Source organism: Mobula hypostoma, chromosome 8, assembly GCF_963921235.1.
Source record: "Mobula hypostoma chromosome 8, sMobHyp1.1, whole genome shotgun sequence".
Classification (NCBI taxonomy): domain Eukaryota; kingdom Metazoa; phylum Chordata; class Chondrichthyes; order Myliobatiformes; family Myliobatidae; genus Mobula; species Mobula hypostoma.
The window spans coordinates 120,348,024-120,364,688 of NC_086104.1; the positions used below are offsets into that span (position 1 = coordinate 120,348,024).

General features: G+C 46.1%; 1 protein-coding gene across 1 annotated transcript in view; it reads right to left on the minus strand.

Moving 5' to 3' along the window:
• LOC134351189 (myelin-associated glycoprotein-like) overlaps positions 1-10,608 on the minus strand; it is a 469,309-nt gene extending 458,701 nt beyond the window's left edge. The window contains 7 exon segments of the mRNA XM_063057299.1: positions 1,316-1,387; positions 1,390-1,425; positions 1,428-1,511; positions 1,514-1,570; positions 8,578-8,871; positions 9,770-9,933; positions 10,538-10,608. Of these exon segments, the coding sequence (XP_062913369.1) occupies positions 1,316-1,387; positions 1,390-1,425; positions 1,428-1,511; positions 1,514-1,570; positions 8,578-8,871; positions 9,770-9,933; positions 10,538-10,608 (778 nt within the window).
• Between the last annotated feature and the right edge of the window lie 6,057 nt (positions 10,609-16,665).

Below are 16,665 nucleotides of genomic sequence, written 5' to 3' on the forward strand. Positions count from 1 at the left end.
CCTTTCCACCTCCTACTCCATTTGTTCCTCCCTCTCCTTCCCCACTCCAACAACACACCACTCCTCATACAAACAGACCCTTCATTCTCTGCACACCCACCCTCCCTACTTGGTACCCCTTCTTCCCTCACCACTCAGACACCTATTCCCTTCTCCTCCCCACTTTGACATCCCTTCCTCCCCTTCCCTCTCCCATCCTACTCTGACACTCTATACCCACTCTGACACTTCTTCCTTCCTCTGACATCCCCTCCCCAGTTGGACCCAGAGCCTCCTTCACAACTTTGAGGGTCTATGGAGGTGAACCCCAAGATCCCTGCCTTTCTCCACACTGCCAAGAATCAAGCCATTAACGCTATAATATGCCTTAAGTTTCAACCTTCTCAAACAAATTGCTTCACACTTTTCTAGGTTGAACTCCTTCGTGTTTCTACAAACTTACTAACCCACCCTTCCACTTTCTAACGCAACCCAGATATAAAAATCACCTAGGGCAGGAATCTCGGATCAGATCCCTGTGGAACGTTACTGGTTACTGATCTCCAGGCAGAATACACACAATCTACAACCACCTTCTGTGAGAAAGGCAATTCTGAATTCAGGCAGCCAAATTTCTCTGGATCTCATGTTCCTGTCTCATTTTACCTCACTATAAAGGATCAATGAGGAGGAAGCTTTCCACTATTAAATGGCCAATCAGGGAAGAGGGAGTACTGTAATATGAAGGGTTCAGTGAAGAGGGAGCACTTCTGTATGAAAGGATCAGATGAAGGAGCACCTCACTTTGAAAGAATCAGTGACGAGGGAGCACCTCACAATGAAACGGCCAGTCCTGAGGGAAAACTTCACTATGAAATAGTCAGTAATGACGGAGCAGCTCACTATGAAATAGTCAGTAAGGAGGAAGCACTTCACTATAAAAGAGTCAGTGACAAGGGAGCACATTACTATGAAAGGGTGAGTGATCTGGATCTTACCACCCATGCACAGTAAACGTCGATATTTAAACCGCACAATTAGTGAGGGTTAGACTAAGAACAAAGAGAGGGTGGAATCTGTGAGTGTAAATCTGTGTCTGATAACACATGTCTGCATCTCAGAGGAACATCTGTAAATTGAGTGTGTACTTGCGCATGATGTATCTGTGTGTGCTTCTGCAATTGTACTGATGTGTGTGTATAAACATACATCACATTTCTTTGTGTGATCACACATGTGTGAGGGGGGCTGGTAAATTCTTGCACCTTCCATGTGAAATGATACATCTGTGTTTGGAGACAAGTGCTGGGCAATGTCCACTCATGTTCCACACTGCGGGTGATGGCTCTCTCCGCTGTCCCGTGTTCATTCTCCGCCACACACTGGTAGACTCCAGCCTGCTGGGGTTCACCTGAGGAAACTCCAGCCACAGCTGGTTGCTGGAACCAATGTGACACCGAGATGTCTCCATGTCAGGTTAGATCCTGGGAAACTCTGGACGGAGCAGAGGATTGATGCAGGAATCCCTTCATATTCACCCAGGAATTGTTTACATTGTTGGGAAAAGTGATTGAGATATTCTGTGGGGTGTTTAAAGACAAACAGATGGTTAACAGTGCCACATTTTCAAGGCAATAAAAGATCATAGCAACGCACAAAATGCTGGAGGAATTCAGTAGACTAGGCAGCATCTATGGGGAAAAAAGTACAGTCGATGTTACAGGCTGAAAACCTTCAGCAGAACTGTCCGAAATGTCAACTGTACTTTTTTCCGTAGCTGCTGCCTGCCGTGCTGAGTTCCTCCAAAATTTTGTGTTTTGCTTGGATTTCCAGCATCTGCAGATTTTCTCTTGTTTGTGATAGAAGGTCATAAATAAGTTTTAAATAGTGAGTGGGGCCTGTTGGGACAGGTCTGCGGAGCAAGAGAGTTGAAGATGGTTCTTTGTGGTCTTATGCATATGAGGAGCATTTGATGGCACTTGGCTTATATTTTGCAAGAATGAGGGAATTTCATTGAAACTATCGAACATTGTAAGCCTATGTTGAAAGGACGTGGGGATAATGTTTCATGTATTGCGTCGTCGAGGACCAGAGGGAACAGCCTCTGAACTGAGGGATGTCCATGTAGAAAGCAGATGAGGAAGACCCACAGAGGCTGGTGAGTCTGTGTAATTCATTGCCACAGATGGCTGTCGAGGCCAAGTCATTGGGTATATTTAAAACCAGACAGATATCCCAACCGATCCACGGATAACTCCCATTTCCCCTCCCCTCTCTGAACTGCTGCTTTTTGAGAGATTAGTTGCTGGCATCCCATTGGGTTTAGAGTCGTGTACCTGTTGAATTTCGGACTGAGTAGTGACCATCATGCCAGACTGCAGTTCCATGATGTTGCCGTTGCAGTCGAATGCGGAGACTGCGGGCTCTGAAGTTACACCTCACCAAGTACTTTATACTTTATTGTCGCCAAACAATTGATACTAGAACGTACAATCATCACAGCGATATTTGATTCTGTGCTTCCCGCTTCCTGGATTACAAATCGATAGTAAATATTAAGAATTTAAATTATAAATCATAAATAGAAAATAGAAAAATGGAAAGTAAGATAGTGCAAAAAAACTGAGAAACAGGTCTGGATATTTGGAGGGTACGGCCCAGATCCGGGTCAGGATCCGTTCAGCAGTCACCCTTTAAAATTAATGGCTCTGAAAAATGCTGTACAGTGTACTGTACCAACTTCAGTCAGTAGGAATGACGCTTAGAATATCATGGCTGAGATGCCAGGGTTTTGGATGCATTGCTGCATCTGAGAAATTGAACAGGAATACCATTTTCTGTAGGATTGGACTAATTTGTAACCACCAGACTGCTAACTCCATCACAAAGGCCTAAACTGATATCGCTGGGCCTTCCCCCGCTGCACTCATCATTCTGTTCCTCCTGTCGCCCCCACCCCCCACTTCTTTTCCCTGTGCCTGTGGCGATGGAGGTCGGTGATGGGCGCAGCACGGATGAAGGTGAGGAGTGGGTTTAGGGAGGATGGCAAAGAGAAACAAGAAAATTCTCAAGGCTCCTTCCCCTGTGAAGGAGTGGGCGATTCCTGTTAAAAACTGACCCGGAGGGCCCAAGGCATCCGAGTTCCAGTTACAGTCGGGAAAGGGGAAGTAGTGCCGGAGGCTGTGGACACATCCGAAATGGAGGTCAGCGTACCTCTGCACTTTTGTGGTCTGAAGGAGACCATGGGTCGCACGAAGAGATGGATTTAGACAATAGACAATAGACAATAGGTGCAGGAGTAGGCCATTCAGCTCTTCGAGTCAGCACCGCCATTCACTGTGATCATGGCTGATCATCTACGATCAGTGCCCCGATCGTGCCTTCTCCCCATATCCCTTGACTCCATTATAGAAACATAGAAACATAGAAAATAGGTGCAGGAGTAGGCCATTCAGCCCTTCGAGCCTGCACCGCCATTCAGTATGATCATGGCTGATCATCCAACTCAGAACCCTGCACCAGCCTTCCCTCCATACCCCCTGATCCCTTTAGCCACAAGGGCCATATCTAACTCCCTCTTAAATATAGCCAATGAACTGGCCTCAACTGTTTCCTGTGGCAGAGAATTCCACAGATTCACCACTCTCTGTGTGAAGAAGTTTTTCCTAATCTCAGTCCTAAAAGGCTTCCCCTTTATCCTCAAACAGTGGCCCCTCATTCTGGACTTCCCCAACATCAGGAACAATCTTCCTGCATCTTGCCTGTCCAATCCCTTTAGGATTCTATACGTTTCAATAAGATCTCCCCTCAATCTTCTAAATTCCAACGAGTATAAGCCTAGTTCATCCAGTCATTCATCATATGAAAGTCCTGCCATCCCAGGAATCAATCTGGTGAACCTTCTTTCTACTCCCTCTATGGCAAGGATGTCTTTCCTCAGATTTGGGGACCAAATCTGCACACAATACTCCAGGTGTGGTCTCACCAAGGCCTTGTACAACTGCAGTAGTACCTGCCTGCTCCTGTACTCGAATCCTCTTGCTATGAATGCCAGCATACCATTCACCTTTTTCACCTCCTGCTGTACCTGCATGCCCACTTTCAATGACTGGTGTATAATGACACCCAGGTCTCGTTGCACCTCCCCTTTTCCTAATCGGCCACCATTCAGACAATAATCTGTTTTCCTGATTTTGCCACCAAAGTGGATAACTTCACATTTATCCACAATAAATTGCATCTGCCATGAATATCCTTAAGAGCTCTATCTAACACTTTCTTGAAAGCATCCAGAGAATTGGCCTCCACTGCCTTCTGAGGCAGAGTATTCCACAGATCCACAACTCCCTGGGTGAAAAGGTTTTTTCTCTGGTTAAGGCCAGGTGCTCAGGGTATGTTTCCCCAGTGCTGGAGGGTAGTCCGACCATACAGGAGCCCGCAGCTGTGGTGGTATCTGCTGAGCATGTGTCCTCCAGGCTAGTGAGCGATGCCTCAGTGCAGGGGCCGTGCGGGTAAACAGACTTCCCTCCGGTTGAGGCTGCGCGACCAGAATGCGTATCCTCTGGGAAGGGGAGAAGCCCTGAAGAACAGGGATTGCCTGTGGTTGGAAAGCTACCGGTGTGTTTAGTTTCCCAAATTGAAGTCTCAATGGTGGTCAAACACTCTGCGGAGAGCATCCAGCCCTGGCCATCATTCCACGCAGTTATTCAGAAGGAGGGTGTTCCGACAAGCGAGGAGGGAGGGCACTCTCCTAGTGCAGTTTCCAGGGAAGATGACAAGGGTGTACAGATGGGCACTGCCCATACGGCCCGTGTCCTCTGCTCAAACTCCAGGGGGGTCCGTAGGCTGTCTACTCCGAGTTGGGGATGTATGGTACTGGGTGGTGGCGATGGTGAGTGGGGAACAAGCCCTGTTCCGACATCAGGGCGGGGTTAGGGACGATGCTTTGGTAAAGCTGCAGTGTGTGGATGACGATGCTGACGGCCACTACTGAGATTATTTCAGAAGGCCCGGTAGGTTTAGAGCCCAGCGGCCCTCAGCAGCGGTCATGCCGGCGGCCCAGTCCGCGGCGGGAGCTACACACAGCGAGGAGGTTTATGGCCAGCTGGTGATGTTTGTTTAAAATGAGAGCTTTGTGGGCGTTTTGTGTCATTCCGGTGCCCCAATCAGCACCAGGAGCAGCGCAGAGAGGAGTAAATAAAGGTACAGAAGGGACAAGCGGAGCGGCCATTGTTGAGAGTGGACCGATGGTGAAAGTGCAAGTGTCAGACGTTGGCTCAAAGGCCACAGGACTTCAGGTTCTTGGATCATTGGGATCTATTCTGGGGCAGATATGAGCTGCAAAAAAAAGGGATGGGTATTCTCGCGGGGAGGTTTGTTATAGCTGTTGAGGAGGGTTTAAGCTAAATTGCCATGGGGATGGGAACCAGAGTGAAGGGACTGAGGATAGGATGGATGGTAAAAAGGCAAAGGTAGTGTGCAGTTAGACTGTCAGGAAGGGCAGGCAGATGATAGGACAAAACTGCAGCCAGCTGGATGGGTATCAGTGCATTAGGGATGCAGAATCAAAGAGGGCAACAAATGCAGTACTCAAACTGTTATATTTCAAAGCACAGAGTATTATAAATGAGGTGGATGTCTTTTTGCATTTTTACAGATTGTCAGGTATAATGGTGTGGCCATCAGTAAATCGTGGCTGTAGGATGTTTGCAGTTGGGAGTTGAATGTCCAAGTTACACATTGTATCAGTGGGATAGGAGGGTAGGCAGAAGGGATGGTATGGCTCTGCTGGTAAAGAATGGCATCAAATCATTAGAAATATTTGATATAGGATCACAAGATGTTGAATCCTTGTGGGTTGAGTTAAGAAAATGCAATTGTGAAAGGACCCTAATGGCAGTTATACCCAAGCTTCCAAACAGTAGCTGGGATATGGACTGCAGATTACAATGGAAATAGAAAAGTTGTGTCAAATGGGCAATGTTATGATCGTCATGGGACATTTCAACATGCAGATCAATTGGGAAAATTAGGTTCATAGTGGATCCCAAGAGAGTAAATTTGTTGAATGCCTACAAGATGGCTTTTTAGAGCAGTTTGTCCTTGACCCTACTAGGAGATCAGCTGTACTGGATTAGGTGTTACTTAAACAAACCAGTGGGTGATTAGGGAGCTAAGGTAAAGGAACCCTTAAGATGGAGTAATCACAATATGATAGAGTTCAACTTGAAATTTGGTATGGACAAAGTAAAGTCTGACTTAGCAGTATTTCAATGGAGTAAAGGATATTACAGTGGTATGAGAGAGGAGATGGCCAAAGTAAGTTGGAAGGAGATGCTAGTATGGATGACAGCAGAGCAGCAATGTTTTGAATTTCTGGGAGAAATGAGGAAGGTGCAGGATAGCTGTATTCCAAACACAAAGATTTACTCAAATGGCAAAATAGTACAATCGTGGCTGACAAGGGAAGTCAAAGCTAATTTGAAAGCTGAAGAGAGGGCATACAACAAAACAAAAATTATCGGGAAGATGGAGGATTGGGAAGCTTTTAAGAACCTACGGAAAGCAACTAAAAGAATCATTAGAAGGGAAAATATGAAATATGAAAGCAAGCTAACAAACAATATCAAGGTGGATAGAAAAAAAATTTCAAGTATATAAAAAGTAAAAGAGAGATGAGAATGGATATAGGACGGCTAGAAAATGAGGCCAGAGAAATAATAACAGGGGACAAGGAGATGGCAGATGAACTAAATGAGTATTTTGCATCAGTCTTCATTGTGGAAGACATTAGCAGTGTGCCAAATGTTGTAGGGTGTGAGGGAAGAGAAGTGAGTGTTCGGCACAAGTTTGTGGGCCGAAGAGCCTGTATTGTGCTGTAAGTTTTCTATGTTTCTATGAGTGCTATTACTATTCCAAGAGAGATGGTGTTCAAAAAGCTGAAAGACCTAAAGGCACATTAGGCACCTGGATCAGATGAACTGCAACATAGGGGTCTCAAAGAGGTAGCAGTAGAGATTGTGGAAGTATTAGTAATGATCTTTCAAGAGTCATTGGAATCTGACATGGTTCCAGAGGACTGAAAAATTGCAAATGTCACTTCACTCTTTAAGAAAGGAGGGAGGCGGCAGCAGAAAGGAAGTCGTAGAGCAGTTAGCCTAACCTCAGTGGTTGGGAAGATGTCGATGTCAATTGTTAATGATGGGGTTATGGAGTACTTGCTGACTCAGGACAACATAGGACAAAGTCAGCATGGTTTTCTTCAGGGACAATCTTGCATCTTGCATGATGAACCTGTTGGAATTCTTTTGAGGAGATTATAAGTAGGATAGATAAAGGGGAAGCAGTGGATGTTGTACATTGGATTTTCAAAAGTCCTTTGACAAGGTGCCACACATGAGGCTGTTTACCAAATTAAAAGCTCATAGTATTAAGAGCCCAAGTTACCAGCATGGTTAGAGCATTGGCTGATTGGTAGGAAGCAGCCAGTGGGAATAAAAGGATCTTTTTCTGGTTGACTGGCTTCTTTTTATGCTGTATATCAATGATTTAGATAATGGAATAGATGGCTTTGTTGCTAAGTTTGCAAATGACACGAATATTGTTGGAGGTGCAGGTAGTGTTCGTGAAACAGGAAGGCCGCAGAAGGACCTAGACAGATTGGAAGTATGGGCAACAAGGTGGCAAATGAAATACAATGTTGAAAAATGCATTGATATGCACTTTGGTAGAAGAAAAATATCTGCAGACTATTTTCTAAATGGGGAAAAATTCCAAAAATCTGAGATGCAAAGGGACTTGAGAGCCCTTGTGCAGAACACCTAAAGGTTAATTTGCAGGTTGAGTCGGCAAGGCAGGCAACTGCAATGTTAGCTTTCATTTCAAGAAGTCTGGAACATAAGACCAGGGATGTGATGTTGAGTCTTTATAAGGCACCTGTGAGGCCTCACCTTGAGCATTGTGAACAGTTTTGGGCTCCTCAGCTAAGGAGAGATATAGTGGCTTTGGAGAGGTTTCAGATGAAGTTCACAAGGATGATTCTGGGAATGAAAGGGTTATCATGTGAGGAATGTTTGATGGCCCTGTAATTGTACTTGTTGCAATCTAGAAGAATGAGGGGGATCCCACTGAAACCTTTCGAATGTTGAAAGGTATAGACAGAGTAGATGTAAAAAGGATATTTCCCACAGTGAGGGAGTCTAGAACAAGAGGGCACAGTCTCAGGATAGAGAGTCTTTGAGCTAGAGGGCGATGAATTTGTTACCACAGGCAGCTATGAAGGTCAAGTCGTTGGGTGTACTTAAGGCGGAGATTGAGAAGATCTTGATTGGCCATGGCATCAAAGTTTATGGAGAGGAGGCTAGAGAGTGGGACTAAGGAGAGGAAAAAGGAACGGCTAGGATTGAATGGTGGAGCAGACTCGATGGGCCAAATGGCCTACTTCTGTCCCTATGCCTTATAGTCTTGTCATGGACATTCAGGGCAACGGTTGTTACTAAATAAATGATTTAGTTATCTTCATACTGAAATTTGCAGAATATTTCTGTGTACTCTGCGGAGTATTGCCGTACCTGTATGATAACTGATCCCCATACTTACACTGCACAGTTAGTGTGATGGTCTGCTTCGATGAAACAGATGGGTATCTGACTCTGCAGGTGAGACGTTGCCCGTGGTGCTTGAGCGCTGGGGTCGTGGTCAGGACAGAAGTATATGTCAGAGTGTTATGCCACTGAGTTACACTGCTTGAGACTGATGGTGGTACATCAGTGGGGGTGACCCAGGTTAAGGTGGGTGAAGTTCCATCACACGTGGTGTTGAAGATGCAGATTATGTTCACAGACTTTCCTTCAACAATTTCAGCAGTGAATATCGTGGGTTTATCTGTGAAATCTGACATAGAGAAATGGATCCTTTTAGTTCAATATCACCCAATGCATCTGTTCAGATAGAAATCTCAGTCCCGCAACAGAAAAATGTTTTGGAGACATCCTGGATCAGTAAGGCTATAACGGTCAGAGAATGTTGAACAGTGTGGTGTTCATGACTGTACTAAAAGCCGTTGAAAGGGTAAATGGGAAACTGAGTCCTCCACTGAGAGCCACAATATCACACAGTGGGGATATGTCCTTCCCCAAACAGTGGGGGTAGGGGGTGGGGGCGTTGTGTTGGCAAGCGGACTTGGCCATGGAGGAGATGAGATCAGAAGTAAATTTATTAGCAAAGTACATATGCAGTATTTATTTCCCTACCATCATTTACAGGAAAAAAAGCAGATCCAAATTGAATAGAATTCACAAAAATCTACACAAATAAACACTGACAACAATCAATGTGCAAAAAGATAAACTGCAAATTCAAAAAAATACTGTACTGAGAACCTGAGTTGTAAAGAGTCATTGAAAGTGAGTCTACAGGAGATAGAATCAGTTCGGATGGAAGGATGTGCGGATGGCCGGGATGGAGATGGAGAAGGAGTGGAGGGTCAGTGGGAATCTGAACACTGCCACATGCAGAGTGGCCTAATTCTGCAAGAAACTGCATGTAATTCTGAGAACCTCTCGTGTCCATGTCAGTGGATATGATTGAGATATGATTGGGAACGTAGATTGGCTTTCATAACATAGTAGCAGTTGATACGCTGAAAGTACAGAGGCTGCTTTGGGAATGAATGGGAAGTTTCCTGAAAATTGGTAGATGTTCTGATGTGAATATGGACCCAGTACAAGTTTATATTATTCCCCACTGATTGCTGAATGTCTGCTGTTGAGTGACCACACAGAACCCCTACCAGACTCGTGCAGCTGCGTAGCAGGGAGATAGTTGTAATGATTCCTTTGGTCAAATTCAATCCCAAAAAAGTACAGCCCTTCATCTTCCTGAGTACTGTTGTCTATAACCAGGGAACAGTCACCATCTTTCAAGTTTTCAACAGACGGGTTCGAGATACCTGGGCTTTGGTGATTTTGATTCTTATTTTTTATTTCATATCCCTCATTATGTGATTCTGTGATCCATTCTGATTGGTATTGGCCCTGTTTAAATAAATAATCATTTTCTGTTTGCTCTTCAATGTGTCACTGTCTCCGCTCCTTCCATCCATCTACTACATTGGAGCTATCAGATCTAACGGATCTTGGAGTCAATGTGGATCATTTTTATCTAAGTGATCCCTCTGATCGAGTACCACAGATGCAGACTGGAACAGGGGACCATACTGACTGTTCGTACAGTAACAGTGCAACATTCTCACAGCCTGTCCCATTCAATAATGTAGCAATTCCACCTCAAAATCCTGCTGATACTGCAGCCCAGTTAACGTGTAACATCACAGTATATCACACTATGGCGACTTGAATCTGCAGGAACCCAAGAATCTATCAAGAGTAGTGGACTTAGCACAATACATCACAGATACATCCCTCTCGACCATTGGGAATCTCTACAATAGGCGCTATCTCAAGTTGCAATGTTCATCGTCAAACATCCCCACCATCTGGACCGTGCCATGTTCTCATAGCTCCCATCAGGCTGAAGGTACAGAATCCTGAAGACCCACATCACCAGGTTCAGGAACAACTGCTTCTCTTCAATCACTTGGTTCTTAGGTGCACCCTCTAGTACAAACATGCCTGTGATCGAGTGCCACAGGGGCTGGTGACAGACAGACAGGAATAGGGGTCTGCTTTAACTGTTCCTACACTGACTCAAACCAAATCAGCAGAATTCATGGAGCCACAATTCTGCCTGTGCTGCCTATCCAGGAGTGAGGCATTCCCTCTGTACTGCCCATCCTCAATGGTCCACTTCTTTCATCCAGTAATGCCATTGATTATCGCGTCGCAAACCCTTCCAACAGGCCAGCATACCTAACTCAAGCAGGTAATGTCCATCCTCAAAGCTCCCCAGCACCCGGACCACGCCCTGTTCTCACAGCTCCCATCAGGCTGGAGGTACAGAAACCTGAAGTCCCACACCACCAGGTTCAGGAACAGCTACTTCGTTTGAACAAACATAACCACAACTCAGTTTAGCAACACTACGATCATTTTGCGTTACAATGGACTTTTTTGTTCCTTCTTGTAAAATTGCATATAATTTGTTTTTCCTCTGACTGTAGTGCATGTCATGCTCTGTGCCTGCGATGCTGCCATAAGTAAGTTTTTCATTGCATCTGTGCTCACTTGGACTCGTGCCTCTGACAACAAACTCCACTTTAACAATGACTGCCTCTGATTGTGTCCCTCTCAAATACTTCACAATCTACAGTGTAGTGTTCCTTCTGCACCACTCCTTTTCTTTTACAAAACAATTCACACAAAAATACATGAATTACAAACATAAAGTATTTACAAGACAGTGAACAAGTTCAAATTAAAATGTTATTACTGTCTGTAAAACAGCCAAATCCTTGGTGAGACCCACCGCTCCTGGAAATTCCACGCTGTACCCCTGGCAACTCCTGGGCTCCTTCTCAAAGTACACCCAGGCCTGAACATATAGTCAGAAGAGGGAGGCAGTCAGCCCAGACAGACCCCTTTACTGGTCCAGTGCATAGCCATCCTGTCCAGGCCAGGAGCAAGCCAACCAGTAGATCTTTTGAGCGACCCACAACCACTCCCCTGTGCGCCCACCCCGCCCCCCGGTACTTGGTGCTCGCATATCAGGAGTGCAGAGCTGAAGTGCAGCTAAAACCTGAGGAAGAGCCGCATTCAGATATACAAGTAGGGACTGCAATCTCTCACATTCCGTATAAATCCGGTACGTTGACTCCTCTTGGCCACAGAATGGACAGGTGGACCGGATGTTCTAGTCACCTAACTATAGGAAGGATATCAGTAAGATTGAAAGAGTGCAGAGAAGATTTACTAGGATGTTGCCGGGTCTTCAGGAGTTGAGTTACAGGGAAAGATTGACCAGGTTAGGAGCTTATTTCTTGGAGCGTAGAAGAATGAGGGGAGGTTTGATAGAGATTTACAAAAATTATGAAGGGTATTGACAGAGTAAATGCGAGTAGGTTCTTTCTACTTAGATTAGGAGAGAAAAATACGAGAGTGCATGGCTTTAGGGTGAAAGGGGAAGGTTTAGGGGGAAGATTAGGGGGAACTTCTTCACTCAGAGAGGTGGGAGTGTAGAACGAGCTGCCATCTGATGTGGTAAATGTGGGCTCACTCTTAAGTTTTAAGAATAAATTGGATAGATACATGGATGGGAGAGGTCTGGAGGGTTATGGACTGGGTGCGGGTCAATGGGACAAGCGGAATAAAGTTTCGGCACAGACTAGAAGGGTTGAATGGCCTGTTTTTTTGCGCTGTCATATTCTATGGTTCAATGGTTCTATGGTTCTATTTTAGTGACCCAATTTAAAAAACTGTTGCACTGTTGCTCATGTTATGTGGGACCCTCTCCTAAGGGGAATCTTGGACCGATGGTCCGATGAGCAGGTGTTAACACACCTTGGACTCTCTGGACACGCGAGCCTCTCTGAACACACCATAATGGGATGGGGACCAGCCCCCTCACAACAGCAGAATTCTCCCGCTGGTACTGGAGCACCCTGACTAGATGTGACTAAATCCCATACTCGCAACAGCTCTCGATAAAACTGGAAATCTCCTGCAGAGTGGATGGCTGAGGTTTGCCACTGAAACTCCGTGTCCCTCTGCAGCCAATGTCCCAGCAGAGAAAACGTGACAATGGTTCATGACATTTCGGAGGGTGCTCGGTGTACAGATGTGGGGAGGGTCCTGATGTGGAGAGCGGCCAGCTGTGTACGTAAGCAGATCAATGACTGACCACCCTCTGCAATCAGAAGACTCAGGAATGCAGCAGAGACCCAATGCCTCCAATTGCCCCAGAAGTCCACCAGCCTCCTCTGGGTCCTGGAGACAGAAACGGTGGGCTGGACCAAATTGACCTGATGGCACCAGATCATGGAGGAAACCAGCTGCTTTATTACCAGCGCTTTTCCCCAGTATGAAATTGCCCAAAGCTGTTTCAACCGGTGCCCCAGCCGGGCAGAGACTCTTGTCCCCCCAGTTCGCCAGCCAAGCCTCTTCAGTGGAACACCAGGTAGCAGAGGTGCATGTTGCTGCATGCAAGAAGTTTTAACTTTATGGGGCCATAAAGTAATAGAGCATAAAAACAGGCCTTTTGGCCGCACTGGTCCCTGCTGACCACAGCATCCTTCCTGCTACTCCCAGTTGCCTTTGTTTGGTCTATAACCCTCCAAGCCCCTCCTCTTAATGTTACTATGCAAATGGGCTTAAATGTTGTCTGCCTGCTCCCCTGCCAGCTCATTTCCAGTACTCACTACCTTCTGTGTAAAGATGATGCCTCTAAGTCTCTTTCACATCTCCTCTCTCTTATGTTGTACCTTGCCTTCTAATTGTGGACTCCCCAACCATGGGCGTGGGTGGGGGAACTATGACCATCCACCCTATCCACAGCCTTCATGATATTATAGACCTATGAGGTCACCTTTCATTCTCCACTGTTACAAGGAATAAAGATTCAGTGTGGCCAGCCTCTCCCTGTAACGTGGTCCCTTTCATCCAGGTAGAATCCTCATAAATCTCTTCTGCACCCTCTTCCGCCTGACAATATCCCTGACCCACACTGGCCTCCTGGTCCTGCAATGCCTCACCTTTGTTATCATTGTTTACAATTACAGTTGACTTGCTCAATTGCGACTGATCCAGGGAACCAACACTGTACATAACTACATATGTACACTGTACATCCTGCTCTCAGGATGATGCTTTTTATTCCAGGACACAGGAGATTTTTAAAGAAAGGGGCTTCCCTTCCTCCACCATCAACTCTGCTCTCAAACACATCTCTCCCATTTATTTCACACACATCTGCTCTCACCCCATCCTCCCGTCACCCCACTAGGAATAGGGTTCCCTTTGTCCTCACCTACCACCCTACCAGCCTCCAGGTCCAACATATAATTCTCCGTAACTTCCACCACCTCCAATGGGATCCCACCACCAAGCACATCTTTCCCTCCCCCCTTTCTGCTTTCCGCAGGGATTGCTCCCTACGTGACTCCCTTGTCCATTCGTCCCCCCCATCCCTTCCCACAGATCTCTCTCCTGGCACTTATCCTTGTGAGCAGAACAAGTGCTACACATGTCCTTACACTTCCTCCCTCACCACCATTCAGGGCCCCAGACAGTCCTTCCAGGTGAGGCGACACTTCACCTGTGAGTCGGCTGGGGTGATATACTGCGTCCGGTGCTCACGGTGCGGCCTTCTATACATTGGCGAGACCCGATGCAGGCTGAGAGACAGTTTCGCTGAACACCTCTGCCCTGTCCACCAGAGAAAGCAAGATCTCCCAGTGGCCACTCATTTTAATTCCACATCCCATTCCCATTCTGACATGTCTATCCACGGCCTCCTCTACTGTAAAGATGAAGCCACACTCAGGTTGGAGGAACAACACCTTATATTCCGTCTGGGTAGCTTCCAACCTGACGACTTCTCTAACCTCCGTTAATGCCCCTCCTCCCCTTCGTACCCCATCCCTTATTTATTTATTTATTTATTCCTTTTTTTTTCTCTCTCTCTCTTTTCTCCCTCTGTCCCTCTCACTATAACTCCTGACCTGATCACCATCCTCTGGGCCCCCTTCCCCCTTTCTTTCTCCCTCGGCTTCCCATCCCATGATCCTCTCCCTGCTCTAGCTTTGTATCCCTTTTGCCAATCAACTTTCCAGCTCTTAGCTCCATCATTTCAGATCTCCCTCTCCCCCTCCCACTTACAAATCTCTTACTATCTCTTCTTTCAGTTAGTCCTGACGTAAGGTCTCGGCCCGAAACGTCAACTGTACCTCTTTCTAGAGATGCTGCCTGGCCTGCTGCGTTCACCAGCATTTTTGTGTGTGTTGATTGTACATAGTACTCCAAGTCTTGCCTCAACACTGACTTATATCACGTTTTTGCACTGCGGACTGGTTTAATATTGACAATATTCCTGCGGACTGGCTGACCCAGGGGTGGGGGGGGGGTAGGGTTGCCAACGGAGTAGCAGTTAAATATGTTGAGTTTACCCCGAGAAAGACTACCATGACCATGAGGCCTTGCGCGGGCAGCAGTGCGCATGTGCGTACGTGCCAACTTTTTCCAACAAATCGTTTTTGGCGATTCTGTCCGGGAGAGGTGGGTGTGGGGGGAGGTGTTAATCATGACCGGAATATCGGTGATAAGTGGCTAATACACTCAATTTCATTTCTAAAAGGGTTTATCTAATGAATTTAATATTAAACACACAGCGCATATTTTCCTCGCATGAATATAGTGAAATTGTTATATGGTTATATAAGTCACTTATAAGTCAATAGCATAATAACATTTTAAGTAATGTTTGGATATTAAACACACAGCACATATTTTCCCTGTATGAACATATAAAATCATTGCAACACACCAGTATCGCTGAATCAGTGGGAGCCCTGGGCTTGTTTTCCTGCAACAAGATGGTCCCATCGAGGGGTGATGGGAGACAGTGATACTCGAACAGGGTTCCCTATGTCCAGTCTATTCCGCAATTTAGTTTTCATTGCATTCATTGCAGAGATATGTTGGAAATGGAAGCAACATTTTCAGTGCTTTCGTGGCTACCTCAGGATATTTAGCCTTGACTTTGATCCAGAATGCCGGCAGAGATGTTATGTCAAACATACTTTTCAGACCGCCATCATTTGCAAGCTCGAGGAGTTGATCTCCTTCCCGTGCTGACATGACGCATGGGTAATGACCTCGCGTGCGTTCAAGCTCAACAGTGCACATGACAGGGAATGAGGAAAGGTGCAGCTGACTCATATCGCTAAATCATATCGTTTACTCGCGGCGTGGTAGCACATGTTTTGCGGCCCGGTGGTTGGGGACCACTGACTTATATAACTGCAATAAAATGGCCCTGCTGTTAGATTCAGTGCCCTGACTGAAGGCCAGTATGCTAAACACCATTCTTCAACATCCTGTATACTTATGCAGCCATTTTCAGTGAACTGTCTACTTGTACTCCCAGGTTCCTGTGTTCCACAACACTCTCCCATGCCCTGACATTTACTGTAGATGTCCTACCCTGGTTTGAATGTCCGAAATGCATCACTTCACACTTGGCGAAATTGAAATCTGCTTGATTCCTCAGCCAGTCTCCTTAACTGATCAATACCCCTTTGCAACTCATTGCAACCTGCTTCACTACGCGAGCAGTTCTGTTGCTCTGGAGGTTTCCCTGACCAATGACTGTTGTCATGATCATCTCCCATGGGTGCTGCTGGGGCTCAGAACACCTGCAAAAGAGGACCTGCAGTCGTCCACCTCTGAGTTGGTATATGGGCAGCTGTTACGAGTGCCAGGTGATTTCATTCCTGACAGCACGACACCTGGTTAGCCTCTCAGCAGCGTTCCACCCTCCTCAGTAAAATCAGCCATTAAAAAACAATTTTCACAGTCCGGATCGATAAGCTACAGGACCTAGGCCTCTTCCCATAACGATTTTTTTACCTTAGGATCTCTAATCAACTCTGGTTCATTGCACAGCACACAATCTAGAATAGCTGATTCCCCCGGGGACTCAGCCACAAGCTGCTCTAAAAAGCCATCTAATAGGCATTCTAGAATGTCCCCGTCTTGGGATCCAGCACCACCCTGATTTTCCCAATCTACCTGC